Source organism: Myotis myotis, unplaced genomic scaffold (genome assembly GCF_014108235.1).
Source record: "Myotis myotis isolate mMyoMyo1 unplaced genomic scaffold, mMyoMyo1.p scaffold_m19_p_7, whole genome shotgun sequence".
Taxonomy (NCBI): Eukaryota; Metazoa; Chordata; class Mammalia; order Chiroptera; family Vespertilionidae; genus Myotis; species Myotis myotis.
Window position 1 is genome coordinate 4,817,879 of NW_023416379.1, and position 18,408 is coordinate 4,836,286.

At 46.9% G+C, this 18,408-nt stretch overlaps 1 protein-coding gene and 1 non-coding gene across 7 annotated transcripts in view; both read right to left on the minus strand.

The window, feature by feature from the left end:
- SNX9 (sorting nexin 9) overlaps positions 1–18,408 on the minus strand; it is a 71,303-nt gene continuing 52,895 nt past the window's right edge. For all 6 annotated transcript variants that reach the window (XM_036318220.1, XM_036318218.1, XM_036318219.1 and 3 more), the window contains exons 10-18: positions 17,189–17,319; positions 14,151–14,254; positions 10,577–10,680; positions 8,530–8,607; positions 7,923–7,999; positions 6,738–6,827; positions 4,880–4,994; positions 3,228–3,319; positions 1–1,439 (exon numbers count right to left, since the gene is read on the minus strand). In XM_036318220.1, coding sequence (XP_036174113.1) covers positions 1,392–1,439; positions 3,228–3,319; positions 4,880–4,994; positions 6,738–6,827; positions 7,923–7,999; positions 8,530–8,607; positions 10,577–10,680; positions 14,151–14,254; positions 17,189–17,319 — 839 coding nt within the window. In that variant the 3' untranslated portion in view covers positions 1–1,391. The remainder of the gene's footprint in view (positions 1,440–3,227; positions 3,320–4,879; positions 4,995–6,737; positions 6,828–7,922; positions 8,000–8,529; positions 8,608–10,576; positions 10,681–14,150; positions 14,255–17,188; positions 17,320–18,408) is intronic.
- Positions 11,471–11,573, minus strand: LOC118660834. Its single transcript, XR_004969042.1, has one exon. It is a non-coding gene; the product is annotated as a U6 spliceosomal RNA (small nuclear RNA).

Consider the following 18,408-nt stretch of genomic DNA (forward strand, 5'->3'; position numbering starts at 1 on the left):
TGCTTTGAAAAATGGTTTGAGAATTTACTGTACAGGTTTTTTAAACAATTTATTTATATGTTTGCTTCTACATGCTCTTACATTTGTGTAAAACATTTATACATATTCTTTACAATTTGTACATATATTAAATGGCTATATCATAAACACTGCTCTATGAGATTTTATAAAAGAAAAATCAAGGGAAATTACTTATAAAACATTAACAAAAACCCGTGACACTAAAGAACAAGAAGTTCTCATTCACGTCCATCTGATTTCCTTTTCTACTTATTTTTTGGTTTCACTTCATTCATGCGGCCCGACGTTCATTTTCTGTAACAGCGCGATCAGGGCAGAGCGAAAGCCGTGGCGATCGCGGAGTAAGTAAGGCAAGAGTGCAGACGGGACACGTCCGCAGGAAGACAGTGTGCGGGGCGCTCAGGCCGTTAACTGAAGTACCAGGACCAGGAAACCCCGGGGATTAGCGCACATTATTCCGCTGCCACCCTTCGCAGCCGCTAAGCTTTTCCATTTGGTGGGGAGGGGCAGGCAGGTCACTGGTTTTCATCTGTCCGGTAATACCAACGGGCCCACTGTCTGCACCCAAATCAAGTGGCCAGTCCTGCTCTCACTTCTCATTCTGCCCGACTGGGCGGCTGAAGACTAGACACAGGCAAGAAGCCTGAGGCTGGCGTCTTCTCGCCCGACCAGGAGGAGCGCTCGCTCCTTCCTGAGCACAGTCAGCTCAGGGGTCAGCAGTCCCCCACGTGCCCTTTCCCGGGGAGAGCTGGCCCTGCTGAGGAAGGACGAGCAGGTGAGAATGCCCTCCTCCTGGCGATGCCCTCCAAAACCTCCTGGCGGCGGGCGGCGGCATCGCAGCAGAGACCGCCTGTCCCAGCCCCGCAGCCCCTCTGCCTCCTTTCCTGAGAGCGCAAGCACATGAGTCATAAATGTGTCAGTGAAAGGCATGTGGGTTTTCCTAAATGGACAGGAGTTCCAAGGCATTGAAAATAATTATAAAAATATATACAAACGTATTTTTTTATTCTGGCATATTCCATATTTTTAAGAAAGCAATTAGTAACCATCTGGCCTTGGGTAAGAACTGGAAGATTGTGGGCTTAAAAATTACAAATTTATGTAAAATATAAGTGGGGAAACCTCTAATTTTCCATTCAAAATTCTGGTAATTTTAAATACTTTCCAAAAATAGAGACCATTTCCACTGGTTTAAATAATGGCTGTAGAAATGAACAAAAGAAGACTATAACTGATGCATTTAGGTGAGTAGGAAAGTGTAGTTTTTGCAACTGTTTCTCTTGGTGTTGATTTCTGGATGGTGGGGGATTAGACTGCATTGCCCCAGGTCAGAGAGAAGCACTTGGGAGCTTCTTCATGTTCCGTTCCGTCTACATCACAGGGAAGCGGCCGAGGGCCTGCCTCAGCTTTCCTGCAATCTGGTGGGGAAAGAAAAGGTCTGAGATATCACCTCCAAACAACTTCCCAGTGATGGATTATTCCCAGCTCTTCTGAGTTAAACATGGTAACAATCTCAACCTTTTGGGTCTATGCATCTAGGCCAGGGGTAGGCAAACTTTTTGACTCGAGGGCCACAATGGGTTCTTAAACTGGACCGGAGGGCCGGAACAAAAGCATCCATGGAGTGTTTGTGTGAACTAATATAAATTCAAAGTAAACATCACTACATAAAAGGGTACGGTCTTACACACACCCCTAAGGACAGAGGTCTCAGTCACCCTTGGATCCTGAGCGCTTGCAGTAAGTGCTTAGTGTGCAACACTGGAGAAATGTTTGCTCCGTGCACAAATGTGCACATTTTAATAATAACTGTTAGACCTAACAAAGACACATAGTTTCTTTTATATACATGTATATATATACATATATGTATATGTATGTGTGTGTGTATATACATACATACATATACATAATATATATATATATAATATTGATTTCAGAGAGAAAGGGAGAGAGAGAGACATCAATGATGAGAGAGAATCATTGACTGGCTTCCTCCTACACGCCCCCACTGGGGATCAAGCCCGTAGCCTGGGCATGTGTCCTGACCAGGAATCGAACCTGGAATCTTCAGTCTGCAGACTGACACTCTATCCACTGAGCAAAACTGGCTAGGGCAACACACAGTTTTCTATTCTGAATTACAATGGCATTAATAATTTAACCTCACTTGGGCTTGAGAATTATTTAGCAAATTAACATCAGAATTTCAAGAATTGTCCTTCAATTACTCTCTCACACAGAACACAAGTGCCTGCTATTCTAACACAGGGTGCAAGGCCACCATCCAATGGCACCGATGAATAAAGTGCACAGTACACGGCACCGGAGCGCACCCTAGGGGAGAGCACTGCTTCGGAATCCTTTCTGTACACTTGTCTCCAAAACCAACTGTTCCAACCCACAGGCACAGCTTGCATCAGGCACATCAACCCAGCTCCTTTCGAGAACCGTGGCGGGGACAGACTTTTTTGGCAGTGTCCAGTCCAAAGACGACACATGCAGGGACTGAGTCTGGGGCCTGCCTACTAAAGCCCTGGACAACCATGAGATGATACCATGCAACGGTGGAGGACCTAGTCAGAACAGGACGGCCAGCACACGGACAATTATAAAGTGACAGCGCTTGTCTTCAGATGGCTGACTTCTCATTTCCATGCTGGAGCCTGGCTTTCTGGACTCTCTGGTAAACAATGAAGTCACGCAGTGGTACAAAACTTTACGTTCTCATTGTTTTCTGAATGACATATTTAAGGCCTCGCTCTCTCTTTAATTTCCTCTCTGCAGTCCCTTGGTGCACGGAGACCTCAGTCACAAACAGAGGCCGCTTGTGGTGCCCTGAGTGGTGCCAGGCTCCTTCCCGGCTGAGCCCACTGGGCGCAGGGTGACCTCATCCATTCAGCAGTGTTCCCTGCGCACAGAGAGGCAGTGAGGGAGGGAAGGAGCCACACAATAAGGTCTCCTCGGGGCCTCACCACTGGCCCCGATCCCCCTTCTTCAAAAGAAAATCTTTATTTTAACCCAGTGTTATTAAAAACGGAAAGGCAGAGGTAATTAAAAGATTAAAATAAACCCTATGATATATTTAGCCTCTTTGGGTTTAACACTTAGGATTAAAAAATTCAAGCAGATTAACTTGATATGGTCACAGTGAGTGACCAGGAACCCTCCCCTCGGCACAGACGGCGGGCGGAAGGGTGACTCACCGTTTCATAGAACTGTACCTGCTGCTCCAGGTACAGGCGGATGACGCTGTTGTAGTCATAGATCCGGTTACTGTGGAAGTGATTCATCTCCGCTACAACCAAAACCAGCACACGAGTCAGTTCCCCGACTCCACGACGACCCCGACTTCTCTGCTCCCGGCAGCTCCTCACCAGCCAGGTTCACCTGGTTGGTCTCAGTGCAGAGCCAGCTCTTGACAACTCATTTTATAGAGAGACTAGAAAAGCCACTGAACAGTGAGTGGCAAACACCACTTTCGAGTAGATGTATGACTTTTGTTGATTTGTGTATTAAATACTATGAAACCCATACCGATAATCAGCCAAATACGGACTGTTCTAGGCCAGCGAGGGAGGAAACCGACCTGGTCATATTCTCTGCAGATGACTGCAGTTCCCAAGTTCATGTGTGTTTACGGGGGACCTAGCCAGGCACCTGGTGGGCTGACGTACCCACTCACAAAGGAATCCCTTCTCACAATGTGTCTCTCAGCGCCACCCCCTCCCACCACGGCCACAAGGCCTTCCTCAGCACAGCGGCTGCTTGCCTTTCCCCTTCCACTCTCAGCCTCGAAAGCCAACTGCTGGCATCAACTCCTACAAAAAGCTAGCTGTTCTGAGTTCTGTATTATCTGAAGCTCTTCGTTTATCTATCTGGATAAGCTCGGAGACAAGTTCAATACCAAATTCCCTATTTCAAGCCCTTCAACACCCATGTCTGCAACCCGGTTTCCCATCTCTGCTCTAGCTGTCCTCGTTCTGGAATCTCTCCTACACCTCCTCTCCACCTAGCCCCGAGGTGCTCCGTGGAGGGCCAGCAGGCTGTTCTCCGCCCCAGCACACCCTCCTCGGGCCCTCCAGCCTCACCGCACAAGCAGTGGTCTCTGGGCCGGGCTGTCGAACCAACACTGCCCCTCCGATGTATCCCATGTAACTAGCAAACCCTTCTCCCTTGAGCATTTTTCTCTCAAAACCTTTTAATGACTCTTTAATGCCCACATCAAGTCTAGACTCTTCTGCCTGGCTTTCAAGGCCCTCCATAATCACCAACGCTTCTTCCCAATAACCGACAATATGTTTTATTCCCAAAGGCCAACGGCATCGTTCTGCACTATTTTGTACGCTTCGTTCATACCTAGAGCATCCTTCTCTTCTCCTTTGCCCATGAATATTCTATCTGTCCACCAAAACAGGCAAACCCAATCCCTGCTCCTAGGAGAACACTCAACTATGTAAAAATCAATGAACTCTTTCTTTTACTAAGAGTCAAACTGTGCCTAGCGGCTACCTCCCAACGCCTTTACACACCATGGTCCTCAGCCATGGAGGCGACAGGCTGCTAATAGCTGAACTGGACAGAGCATTAGGAAGGTGCTGATATGAAGGTTGGAAAAGGTACCTTCAATGTCTCTGAAATAATAAAAACATGCAAGTTTAATCAAACCGTCACTCATAGTCATGTCAGGTAAACGTCAGTTTTCATCAACACTGGGATCCTGCGAACAAGTGGCTTATGAGGATGTTCCAAATCAGCTCTGACTTAACTGTGTTCACATCTGGATTTCTCTCCAGCAAGGAAAACAGCAACTTTGCTGGGAAAACCAGGCCCACCCGCCACCGCAGCCCCCCCTCACCTTGTAGCGCGTAAGACATGGTGCCGACGCGCTTCACCATGTTCTGTTTGTCCTGTGGGGTGATTTTGCTCGTTGCAACCAGTTTATCACTTTCTTTCACTTTTTCTATTGCTGCCTGTGAAATATAGAAATTAAATGGCATCAGTAAAACAAGGTGAAAGGCCCAGTCCTCAGTTGAAAATATAACAAAGCAGCCACCTCTTTTATAATTGACTTGCTGCTGAACAGGACAAAGTCCCTACAAGTTAACAGGAAAGCATCCAACACAACTTCCTTGAAGTCACTTGGATGCAAACGGTAACTATCCTGAGACGTGTAACTAAGCTATGATTTAGTTTGATGCTACTAGAAGCAGGAAACCCGACAGCACTCCATTTCCGGAGTCTGTGGGCACCGCCAGGGTCAGAGCAGTTCCCAGCAGGACGCAGCGTCCCCGCAGGCGCTCGGGGGGACGGTCCTGTGTGCACTCGCACAGCGCTCTCTGCGCTCAGGGGGAGGCCTGACGGGCCGGTGCTTAAGCGAGCAGGCTGGAGGCTCGAGCTTTGCTGTGATTTCCAAAAGACGCACCGAGTCCATTTTAAATTAATATTTAGATGGAAGGAGCTGTAGAAGCTGCTGAACACCTCACAGTGCTCATTCCTTAGAGCCGCCTGGAAAGAACGCCTCCACACTCGCAGACAAATTCGGCTCCGTGCCTAGAACTCTCACTCTGTGGGAAACAGTCCTCCAACAAGTTAACTGATCTGAGTTTTTTAACTGAGATTTAAATTTTACTTTTTTCAGTTTTACTGGAATGTAATGACATGTGGCACTGCATTAACTTAAGGTGTGCAACATAATGCCCGGTTACATGTGTCTATTGTGAAGTGGTCGCCACAGTAAGTCTAGTAAACATCCGTCTTCCTCACAGAGTTACAAATATTTTTCCTTACGATGAGAATATTTAGGATCTACTCTCCCAGCAATTCTGCTTCTGTTACATATTTGAAGGAAACAAAATCACATCTCAAAGAGACAGAACACTCCCAGGTCATTGCGGCACGATTGAAAATAGCCAAGATACAGAAACAACCTAAGTGTCCATCAACGAATGAATGGATCAGGAAAATGTTCTGAGATTTATATTAAGTTATCTAAGTTGCACAAAACTTCTTATTTACGTATGCGATCTCTTCATACTTTAATTATACTAGCAAAGCCAAATGCTAAAATGGGCTCCGACCAGGCCTTCGTAGAGCGTTCCCTAGTAAATCCCAGCACAGCACTGTGTCCTGGAGTCCCACAGTTGTAAGATACCCAAAGTCTGAGGTAATACACAGATTTTGAAACAGAGATAAAAATTAACCAGAAACAAAATTTGAGTATACCCTAAGTCAATTTTTATATTTAGTTTAAAAATACCTTTTTGACGGGAATTACATAGTTTCCTTTTTGTTAATATGTATGAACATATAATGCCAACACTGGCCATTTGAATTTTAACTAGAAAACCTGTGGTTATTTCATTTGCCAGGGCAGGACCTTTAAGGACTTGCCCAAGCAGCTGACAAGGTCTCATTGGTAAGAGAAGGATCATTCCTATTACCGTCTTGAAATTCAAACATCATGATACTAACTACATGCATAAAGGTATACTTTTCATATTTTTAGTTCCTTCAAAACAATGTTTTCTTAGTAACAAAAGAAACAAAAAACTATTCTTATATCCAAACATGTGATGGGACCTTGCTAGTTAAACGCCCCAAGGCTTTCCAGGGGCCCCAGAAAGCTTCCTGACTGAGGGGGGTGAGAGGTGGGCCCGTCCTGCAGCTCGCAATTTACCCACAGCGTCCGCTGTGAACTTCTACAACCCAGTCACCTTGTGAGCGCCGATAATGTCCGGGAAGCAGCCGAGGAAACCTTTATATTCATGATTACATTCCATCAGGAAATGGAGGTCTTTCTTTGGCTATAACAAGACACAAGTTGGTTGTTACTGGCAGAGGAATCCAGACAGCCAAGGAAAAGAAACGCCTCTCTGAGGACTATGTTAGCCAAATCCTCCAGGTACTACATCAAGCTATTGAGTGTTAAGCATTCAGCTTAGATTTCCTACAAGAAAATAACTCCCAGAGTCCGATACCCTCTGCCACAGGCTGTAAAGGAAATTCTAACACATCAGGTAATGTTTTAGTGGGTCTGAGGTGGCCCCAAATACAACACCGTGAGGAAAAGAATGTTAGGACTACATGTTTACATACAAGGAAATAAGATGTTATCGTTTAATGTCCAAATTTTAGCAGAAAAGGTAAAAATACTATGAGAAAGCCTAGTAATCATTGTAAGTGGCAACTTTAACATTTTCTATTTTTCTGAATTACAATTTTTAATAGCTATGTCATGCACAGTTCTAAAAATTAATCTTTTTTACAAGTAGCAGAGAGTAATTAATGACATGAGTGTGTGTCCACAGGCACATGTGTACATACACGTTTTAAAAAGTTATCTGAAAAAATTTTTTTTAATTCAGGGATTTGAAACAACTTAGATGACTATGTCCTTGGAGGAAGTGATGTCAGTTATCTGTGAGAAGTGGGACGGGCTACTGGAGACTCCAGCCCACACCCTCTCGGTGCCAAGGACGGGCTCTGTGCCGGAAGTGGAGCAGGAGCCTTCGCCTTATTAGCTGCTGCTCCACGCGAGTGAGCTACTTCCAAGGTTGGTGCCTCCGTCGCCACTTTCCAGATGGGGAAACCGAGGCAAGTAAGAGTCCAAAGGGGACTTGAGCAGTGCTCCTTCCTGTACGCACTGATCCCTGACAGCTAACGACAGATCCGAGCCCTCGGCCCTAGAAGGTATACTTTTAGATTTCTTGATGACAACGTTATCCATCACTTTAGCTAAATCTAAGAAGCACTATTACCAAATACAATTTAAAAGGATACATAGGAGTAGGAAAGAAGAGGATAACCAATTGAGCATTTGTCTTAAAACTGATTTTAAATTAAGTATGTAGATTAGATGGCATAAAATATTAAATGGAATTGTGTGGTTATGTTAATACCTGCTCTGCCACGAGACTGGCAATTTCTTCATAAGTCTTTCCTGCTTCTGTTATTGCATCATTGAGATCTGTTTCACCTGAAAGTCATCACAGTTACCAGTGGTTGTAAGTTATGTCTTTCCATTCATTTTATTTAAACATTTTATGACAGAAAATTTCGGACTTTTTAAAACTGGAATGAATCCCTGTTTACCCATCACCTAGCTTCCCAATGAACAGTTCATGGGCAATATTTTTTCACCTATCCCATCCATTCCCACCTCCCCTTTCACTGGCCACATAACATTTCATCCATAAATGTTACTTAGAAGATAAAGACTCTTTAAAAAATAAGAACAATAGTGTATTACAGTGAAGACAATTGTCCCTGAGATGAATTATCAGTCAGTGCGCAGCTTTCTGGCAAAGAAGCTGCAAGAAAATACACTTAACAACCCTCCACTCTTCTCGAAAGTCGCAAGGTGCAGTTGCACAAGTCCTGAGTGGAGCACCAGCCAATCTGAGTGGGTGCCAAGGTGCTACTGCAGCGCTCCTGTTTGTCTGCAGGAGCCTGAAGCGGGCGGCAGTCTGGATAAGACACTAACGCTCAGAGGTAAGTAAGCCCTACCTTGGTAAGCACTGGAACTGAACACTGTTGCTAAGCTCTGCAGGGCCTTGCCTATCTTCTGATATTCCTTGGGTAGTGCTGAAAGAGAAAAAGAAATACATCGTCAACTAGTCCTCCCCGCAAGCTGAAGTGAGACTCAACTCTTTTCTAAAAGTGATTACTTTTATAATAGTAGAAATTTGAAGCGATTCAAAAGAATCTATATGCTATAATAAAATGACTGGTTTTTAAATATTTTTTCCATCAAATTCTTTCAATTTATAATTAATCATTTAATGACTGGTGCATGCTATTATTAACAACCAGCACCACTGCCCATTCTCATTCACTGAATGACATCTGAGTGGACGGGCGGCTGTTAGAGGATGATTCTAGTGTGCGCAGTGCTATCTATCACACAGGCCACCCGCTCCATCACAGCGACCCCTCCCTCCACCAGATGCAGACACCCCTCCACTTCATGGGGCAGGAAGATAAGGGTCAGATAAGGAAACTGACATGCTCAGGGTCACATGGCTAATAAAACTGTGGATGTGGCACTTCTGATTCCAACTACATGGCTTTCCCCACTCTGCTATGTATATATGAATAATTATTTGCAAAACAAAACTCAAAGCAACAAGGTGTGGAGAAAAAGGCAGTGGGACTTCCCAGGACCAGGCAGGAGGGATCTGTTTTCTCATCCGTTGATATGAACTCGGTGGCTGGACAGCGAGTCCTCCAGGCATGTGGGGCCACAGCTTCTGCTGCGACTCCGCCCCTGCGCACTGTAACATGCAGGAGGCCCAACCACACGTAAGTAAATGGGCGGCTTGTTCCTGCTGCACCTTATCACAAAGATGGGCGGCCAGATGGGCCCGCAGGTGGCGCTTGCCCATCCCTGATGTAAGGCTTCACTTTCAAGTCTGGGTCACAGACCTCAGAACTGCTACTCACTTGCTTTGTTATTTTAATATTTCACCCTCAAGTCACTCCACATTCAGTTTCTTGTTCATTAAACTTGTTATTGAACTTCAAATAGATGCTTTTCCATTATTTAGAAGAAAAATTCCACCTTTAAAAAAATCTTCCAATAACAGATAATTTAACCTCTTTCCTATGCTGAGTACCAAGGTATTGATATAATGTGAAAGTGGGTATGTATTACTTTTAGACTTCAAAGCCACGCCATTTTTCTTTTTAAAAAATAGCTGGGGATGACCAGGATTCTTGTAGGTTTCAGTGACAGACTAGCAGGACCTCGTTCTCACGAAGTTAACACAGGTGAGCCCTAACTGCAGCTCAGAAGCCCGGATTTCTCTGGGACTCAGAAGGCTGTGCTGGCAATAAGGCAGAATGGATGTAAGGGGAGAAGACTCCTCATCCTCTGAGGCAGTCGGACCCCCTGTGTGGACACTACACTGCCGTGGGTGCGGCCTCTGAGCCTCTGGGCCTGAGGGAGGAAGGGCGGAGGCTGTGGCAGGACCCACAGTGGACTCCTGTGTCTAGGCCGGGCTGCCTGACACCAGAGCTCGTGGTTCTGGGAACACAGCACACGTGGCTCAGCAGGACGACAGTCCGCACACACAGGGAGTGCGGGGACAGGTAGTCCTGGGGGACACGGAAACAGAGGCAGGAAGCACACCGGGTGTGCCACTGGCCTCTCGCAGTGCTCCTAGTCTGACCTGCCTTATATTTCCCACCAGTCACATTGGCTTTTCCTAAAAAGTCGGGTGTTAGTCAAATCAACACCTCGCCAATGGAGGAAGATTGAAAACTAAACGAATGAGCTACAAGCATTCTCTAAACATGCAGAAAGGATACATCTTTCATAGATTACAAAACCCCAGTAACTGGAAATATTTAAGCAAACGTGGTGTTTTTTAAGAGTTCTTGAACTGGCTTTGTTAGAGCCAACTGTCTGCTGTTGACCTGGGCTGAGAAGTGAGGTTCACCGAAGAGCTCCTTCTGCCTAAAGGGTGAGGCCCCAGGGTGACAAAGGCCGCAGAGCGGGCACGCACTGCCCTGCACTGCCCTGCGAACCCGGCAGTGCCGGAGGGGCACTCACGTCCGGTGCATCGCTTCCAGTGCTCCTGCCCCACGGTCAGCAGCTCCTTCACGCCGTCGTCCATGGCCTTGGTGAATTTACCAACAGCTTCGCACTTCTGTTCTCTGTGGGGCAAAAACACAAGAAGGTGCCTCCTGGGCTCAGCCACCGAATGTCCCGCGTCAGGTGCCGGAGAAACATCACGGTGGTCAGGACTCACACCGAATGTCACCACAGGCACTGTGTCCTGGCATCAGAGCCACTACCCTTTAAGCACATTAGTCTTACAAACAGGCTTGATTCAGGCTTGTAAAGAACTACTTCGAAATGTGCCATTTCTATTTTACTCTGCTTCCTTCTTCCCTCAATTCCTTGTGAATGTCAAGTAAAACTATTCTGAAGTGAATAAAATCCTCATTTCTTGAATATCTTACTTAGGAAAATTCAATCATGGGCAGTACCTTGGAACCTACAGAATAACAGAGGCTGCTAATGGCAGGTGTTCCTTCTTCCAACAGTGAGTCACAGAAAACACCCTGCACGCACGACCACCTGTGCAGCGACTGGCACCAGGTGAGCCGCGAGAATGTTTAACACATGCGGCACCTGACGGCTTCGTCAGGGGCACTGACCTCCTTCCCGTAGATTGCCAAATTAAAAAATGACAACAGCCAACACAACAATAGCCACTTGGTGTGAATGAATCAAAATTATAGCTATTTTTTATTTTTGTCAGCTTGACAAAAAATATAACATGTTTTTTGGTGTGCCTCAGGTTTTAGTAATTAGTTTATGTGCATGAGATGAAAAATATGGAAAATCACTGCTCTAAGGTGATATTGAACATATCAGTTCTTTACGGATGTAAAAAGTATTTACCAACCTGAAGAAATCATCACAGGATAGTTTTTTTTTTAAATTACAGAACGCTTCACGAATTTGCGTGTCATCTTTGTGCAGGGGCCATGCTAATCCCTGTATTGTTCCAGTTTAGTGTATGTGCTGCCGGAGCGAGCACACAAGACACTCTTAAATGTAAAAAAGATGATAAAAGGGAATGCATGTTGTGAGGTCATTTTTGTTTAAACAATTTTTCCTTTAGATACCTATGTACCAAGGAGGGTTTAGGAAACTATAGATCCTACACATGTTTAGGCCAACATATTAACACTGATTTTCTCTCTGGGTAGTTGGAAGAGTGTGTGTGGTGTGTTTTTTTTTCCTTGTCTATGTTTTCGGTAACACATATGCAATGATTTTATAAAAGGTTTCTTAAAATAAAAATAAATCTCAAGACCTTTTATTAGTTCTTATATAGAAAAGGAACTACTGCAAATTCTCAACCAAGCCCACATTACAGAAAAGATGACATGATGAAGCACAGGTAAAGCCGGCCAGAGAGTACTTCCTTTGAGGCACGGCTCAGAGACTCGGCTGTGGCCCGTGCGGGTGTGAGCCGGCTGTGTGGCCCGTGCGGGTGTGAGCGGCTGTGTGGCCCGTGCAGGTGTGAGCCGGCTGTGTGGCCCGTGCGGGTGTGAGCCGGCTGTGTGGCCCGTGCGGGTGAGCCGGCTGTGTGGCCCGTGCGGGTGTGAGCCGGCTGTGTGGCCCGTGCGGGTGTGAGCCGGCTGTGTGGCCCGTGCGGGTGTGAGCGGCTGTGTGGCCCGTGCGGGTGTGAGCCGGCTGTGGGGCCCGTGCGGGTGTGAGCCGGCTGTGTGGCCCGTGCGGGTGTGAGCCGGCTGTGTGGCCCGTGCGGGTGTGAGCCGGCTGTGGGGCCCGTGCGGGGTGAGCCGGCTGTGTGGCCCGTGCGGGTGTGAGCCGGCTGTGTGGCCTGTGCGGGTGAGCCGGCTGTGTGGCCTGTGCGGGTGTGAGCCGGCTGTGTGGCCTGTGCGGGTGTGAGCCGGCTGTGTGGCCTGTGCGGGTGTGAGCCGGCTGTGTGGCCTGTGCGGGTGTGAGCCGGCTGTGTGGCCTGTGCGGGTGTGAGCCGGCTCTGTGGCCTGTGCGGGTGTGAGCGGCTGTGTGGCCTGTGCGGGTGTGAGCCGGCTGTGTGGCCTGTGCGGGTGTGAGCCGGCTCTGTGGCCTGTGCGGGTGTGAGCCGGCTCTGTGGCCTGTGCGGGTGTGAGCGGCTGTGTGGCCCGTGCGGGTGTGAGCCGGCTGTGTGGCCTGTGCGGGTGTGAGCCGGCTGTGTGGCCCGTGCGGGTGTGAGCCGGCTGTGTGGCCCGTGCGGGTGTGAGCCGGCTGTGTGGCCCGTGCGGGTGTGAGCCGGCTGTGTGGCCCGTGCGGGTGTGAGCCGGCTGTGTGGCCTGTGCGGGTGTGAGCCGGCTGTGTGGCCTGTGCGGGTGTGAGCCGGCTGTGTGGCCTGTGCGGGTGTGAGCGGCTGTGTGGCCTGTGCGGGTGTGAGCGGCTGTGTGGCCTGTGCGGGTGTGAGCGGCTGTGTGGCCTGTGCGGGTGTGAGCCGGCTGTGTGGCCTGTGGGTGAGCCGGCTGTGTGGCCTGTGCGGGTGTGAGCCGGCTGTGTGGCCTGTGCGGGTGTGAGCCGGCTGTGTGGCCTGTGCGGGTGTGAGCCGGCTGTGTGGCCTGTGCGGGTGTGAGCCGGCTCTGTGGCCTGTGCGGGTGTGAGCGGCTGTGTGGCCTGTGCGGGTGTGAGCCGGCTGTGTGGCCTGTGCGGGTGTGAGCCGGCTCTGTGGCCTGTGCGGGTGTGAGCCGGCTCTGTGGCCTGTGCGGGTGTGAGCGGCTGTGTGGCCCGTGCGGGTGTGAGCCGGCTGTGTGGCCTGTGCGGGTGTGAGCCGGCTCTGTGGCCCGTGCGGGTGTGAGCCGGCTGTGTGGCCCGTGCGGGTGTGAGCGGCTGTGTGGCCTGTGCGGGTGTGAGCCGGCTGTGTGGCCTGTGCGGGTGTGAGCCGGCTGTGTGGCCCGTGCGGGTGTGAGCCGGCTGTGTGGCCCGTGCGGGTGTGAGCCGGCTGTGTGGCCCGTGCGGGTGTGAGCCGGCTGTGTGGCCTGTGCGGGTGTGAGCCGGCTGTGTGGCCTGTGCGGGTGTGAGCCGGCTGTGTGGCCTGTGCGGGTGTGAGCCGGCTGTGTGGCCTGTGCGGGTGTGAGCGGCTGTGTGTCCTGTGCGGGTGTGAGCGGCTGTGTGGCCTGTGCGGGTGTGAGCGGCTGTGTGGCCTGTGCGGGTGTGAGCGGCTGTGTGGCCTGTGCGGGTGTGAGCGGCTGTGTGGCCTGTGCGGGTGTGAGCGGCTGTGTGGCCCGTGCGGGTGTGAGCCGGCTCTGTGGCCTGTGCGGGTGTGAGCCGGCTGTGTGGCCTGTGCGGGTGTGAGCGGCTGTGTGGCCTGTGTGGGTGTGAGCCGGCTGTGCCACTCTGCCTCCTCGTGCTTCACCAGGAGTAACGACCAACCACTGTGTGCGCTGAGGTCACTGACTGCGGGGGAGACAGGAGCGGACCTCCATGTGGTGCTCTGCTGGGAGATGTGCTTTCCTGACTACAAGCCCCACTCATTTCCGACACTCGAGTCTGACCGAGTCCCGCTTGGGGCTGTCCTGCCAGACCCGTGAGCAAAGGAGGCGGACACAGTTGAGAAGAAGGCAAGTCTGGCAGTGTCTCTCACATTTCTATGAGGTCCAAGTCAGGGGCCTCTGGTTCCATGGTGGAAAATATCATAACTCCCACCAGCTCATCTTTCTCGGCCTTCCTCTTCCCAGTTTTCCATTCCTGTAAATGGGAGGGGCATGAGTTAAACTGGTCTTTCAAAATCCCCTGGTAGAATCGGCTCACTGATCACCTCCACCTTTCTAATTCTCAGGAAGCAGCTCCCCACCATCTCCCTCTGCACCGTGGGCCACGGCCTGCACATCTCAAATGCCCTCCCCAGCATGGCCTCTGACAGTGCCCTCCCCAGCGTGGCCTCTGACAGTGCCCCCCCCAGCGTGGCCTCTGACAGTGCCCTCCCCAGCGTGGCCTCTGACAGTGCCCTCCCCAGCGTGGCCTCTGACAGTGCCCTCCCCAGCGTGGCCTCTGAGCGCCCAAGCCCTTCCTGAGGGAGGTGACTCAGCCACTGCTCCTCTCCCAACCGCTACCAACCCAAACACAGGGAGCAGAAACACAACCTATGAATTCTGACGAAGTGCCTTACATTTTTAGGCTGTTTAGTTCTAAAAAAGGTTAACACTTTGCTAAAATATAAGATAGGAACCAGTATTATGGGCTGGTTTTAAAAACATATTATTGCAATATATATATAACATATATACACATACATACAGAAAAGGGCCCCATGCATGTAATTCTCACAAAGTAAATTCCTGTGTAACTACCACCAAGACCAAGAACGGGGGGAAAGCTAGCATTCCAGAAGCCTTCTCATGTCCCCTCCCCACCCATTGCCACCCTTCTCTTCCCCACAAGTTAACCATTACCCTCTCTCTTTTATGGTTGTCATTTCATCACTTTTCTTTCGAGTTTTGCCACCTAGGCATGAGTCCCTAAACTATAGTTTTCCTAGTTTTTTTAACTAGCAAAGAACTCTACATTTTTTGTGTATCTGGCTTCTTCGGCTCAACCTGTGTATAAGAGCTGCATTCACACTGTTGTTATAGCCATACACTATTCCTTATATGAACACTCCCCCATTTATTTATCCATCCTATGACTGGTAGTCACCCTTGCCCCTGCCCAGTTATGAATGAAGTTGCTGTGTGTGTGTGTATACATATATATACATGTATATATTCACACACACACACGAATCTCTGTGAGGTATAGGAATGGAAAATTGTTCCGCTTTAGATAATATGAAACTGTTTACCAAGCCTCACGCCCACCAGCAGTGTGTGAGCCCAGTAGCTGCTCATCTCACTTTTCAGACTCTCTAACTTTAGCCTTTCTGGTCAGTATGTAGTGGTATTCACTGTGGTTTAATTTGCATTTCCTTGATTACTAATGAGATTAAGTACTGTTCTAAACATTTGTTTAGGATTCAGATACTTTCTTTTGGGAAGTCTTTAATCAAATCTACAATTTTTCTGCTGGGTTAATTACCTTATCTTTTTGTTTGGGTTTTCATATATTTTAAAATCCAGCCCTTGGTTGATCATATTTGTTCATATCTTAGTTTGTTTTTCACTTTTAATGGCTTCTGATGATAAACAGAAGTTTTTAGTTTTAATGCAATCTAAATTTCTAAAAAATCCAAATTTCTTCCTGTATGGTTAGCTGTTTTTGTCTTATTTCAGAAACCCTCCCTTCTCTGGGGGAATGAAGCTATTCTTCCATGTCACCTTCTAGAAGCTTTATTGGTTGCCTTTCACATTTAGACCTCAGAATGATCTGGAATTGATTTAAAACTTTATACAATGGAAACTTCCAAACACATACAAAGGTAGAGAGAAAGAACAATAAGCCCCTACAAGACTCAGCCCTCAACAATTATTAAAAATTTACCAATTTTGTTTTATCTAGTCTACTCTACCAGTTTTCTTGCTTACTTAAATGGAAATCTCAGATATAAGGCCATATTTTAAAAACATAACCACCATGCTGTCAACCCTAACAAGATCAACAGTACATTATTATGAGGTGGGAACCATGTTTCATTTTCCCCAGTGGTGCCATCTAAGGCAGTGTTCGCCAACCTTTCGGACCGCACGGACCACTAGTGGTTTGCAGACCAGCGGTTGGTGACCGCTGATCTAATGGACTCAGCACCATTTATTGAAAGTACTGTCCTTCCCCCACTGAATCAGCATCCTCTGCGTCAGATATTAGGTGTCCATTCTGTTCTATTCTGCTGGTCTGTTGTCTTTCTTTATGCCACTTCCTTGCTTCTGAAATTCTTTTCACTTTACAGTGAGTCTTGATATTCAATAAAGTCCTCCTCCCACTTCATTCTTTTTCAAGAATATCTTGGCTATTCTTAGTGCTTTGATTTTCTACATATGACATCTTTGCTGTTCTTCAATCCATGAAAGATAATGTTGGAAAATTTATTTAAGTCTTTTTCTTTTTCTCAACAGTGTTCCATAGTTTATGTTGACCTTTTGTAAATTCTTTGTATTTACTCCTAGAAATTAGATACTTTTCATGCTGTTGAAATGATAGTTTTATACTTTCATTTTGTTTATTGCCAATACTATATACAAATAATGCAATGTCTTACTTATATCCAGCTACCTTACTACTTATTTCTAGTAATTTTTCTGTAGATTCATTGGAATTGTCTGTATCCATCCATCTACATGAGTTATTGACTACAAAAATCAGTTTTTAATGATTGTCTCTCCCTTCCTTTCTAATATCAATTTTTTAAAAATTGACCTGACCATAAAAAAAAAATCATTCTCTCTGTTTCCCTCACTTCATGCTGTTAATATCCTGCATAGTTTGGGGTCTATCTTATTTTTAGCATTTAGGAACCATTCCTCACCCTCGCCCGTCCTTTGCCCCATCTACTCTGGGCCAATCTGTTCTCTACATATGGAAAACCATCCCGGCAGTTCTTTCAGACTTTGTGACTAATTTCCTATCGCTTGAGTTTAGGTTTCTATCCCTATTGTCTTTGTAGAGAAAATCAGAAATAACCATCCAACTGACATAATTTTAACTCCTTTCAGACATAAAATTGATGTGAATATGACAGTTATCAAATACCTTTTCATCCCGGAAATTTAGAAACTGCTGGAAAACCTCGCTTTCTGAAATTACCGGATGCCGACACATCCTGGTCATCCATGCCTGAAGTCTCTCCATGCGCATTTTGATAAATTCTTCTTCAAAGCGACCTGCAAGGAATGCGCCCAGATGATGTACCACTTTGTCGAAAAGCTGTTTGTTCAGCTAATGGCTACTTCGTGGAAAGTTATTAGTAGAAGGTAAACCATGGTGATTTCTCACTAACCTAAAAACGGGCAACAGCCCTAGCACATACCTCAGATGCAGGCTTGATCCCTGGCCCTGGTTGGGGCTTGTGTGGGAGGCAACCGATTGATGTGTCTTTTTCACATCAATGTTTCTCTCTCTTTCCTTCCCTTTCACTTGCTCTAAAAAAATCAGTGGAAAAATATCTTCAGGTGAGGATTCACAAAAAATAATATAAAGAAAAATAAAAACAGGTAACATATTGAATGCCCAAAGACCCACAGGAATGATACAATAGACTGTTTAGTTTATAAGAATGAAATTGCAATGTAACAAGTAACAAACCTTTTAATTGTGACAAGAATATTATAACCTCAAAGTGCTATTTTCCTTAAGGCTCCCTCAAGTATTTTAAAAATTTAAAGTAAATCTTATTTCAATATGAAAAACCTCTTTCTTATAAAGTAATATGTGGCCATATTAAGTCCTATTGACAAGAAAGAGGTAATACTGTTGAATTTAATAAGTAATTCTTACAAATGTATATGAAATTTCTGTATTTATAAAAATGTGACCAAATGCAGTATAATCTGAGATATACAAATTTAAGTTTAGTACTTATGCAAAGTAACTCAGGACTGTAGCTCCCTCCCCCCCCCATATTATTTTTTAAGTTATTTAAACTGAAAATAGAAAAAGCAATTTTTCCATGAATGCAATAATGAAAGCTGCCATTTTTATAAGCCTACCAAACAAAACCACTATCAGTTAAAAGGCTTCTGGCAATGGAAATTCCAGCTACAGTCAAGCAAGGCGATCAGCTAACCCAGTCCCCCCAAATAACTATAAACCCAGACAAGCAAAACAATTGCGCTCTGGAAATCCACCGAAGGCCAACAGCCATCTGAGAAATGCCTGTTTGCAAAACTGCCATACTTCAGGCAAAAACAGTAGAAATCTGTGGCGTCTGGCTTGTGGCTGCTCCTGTCTCCCCTGCCGCCCCCACCCTCCCA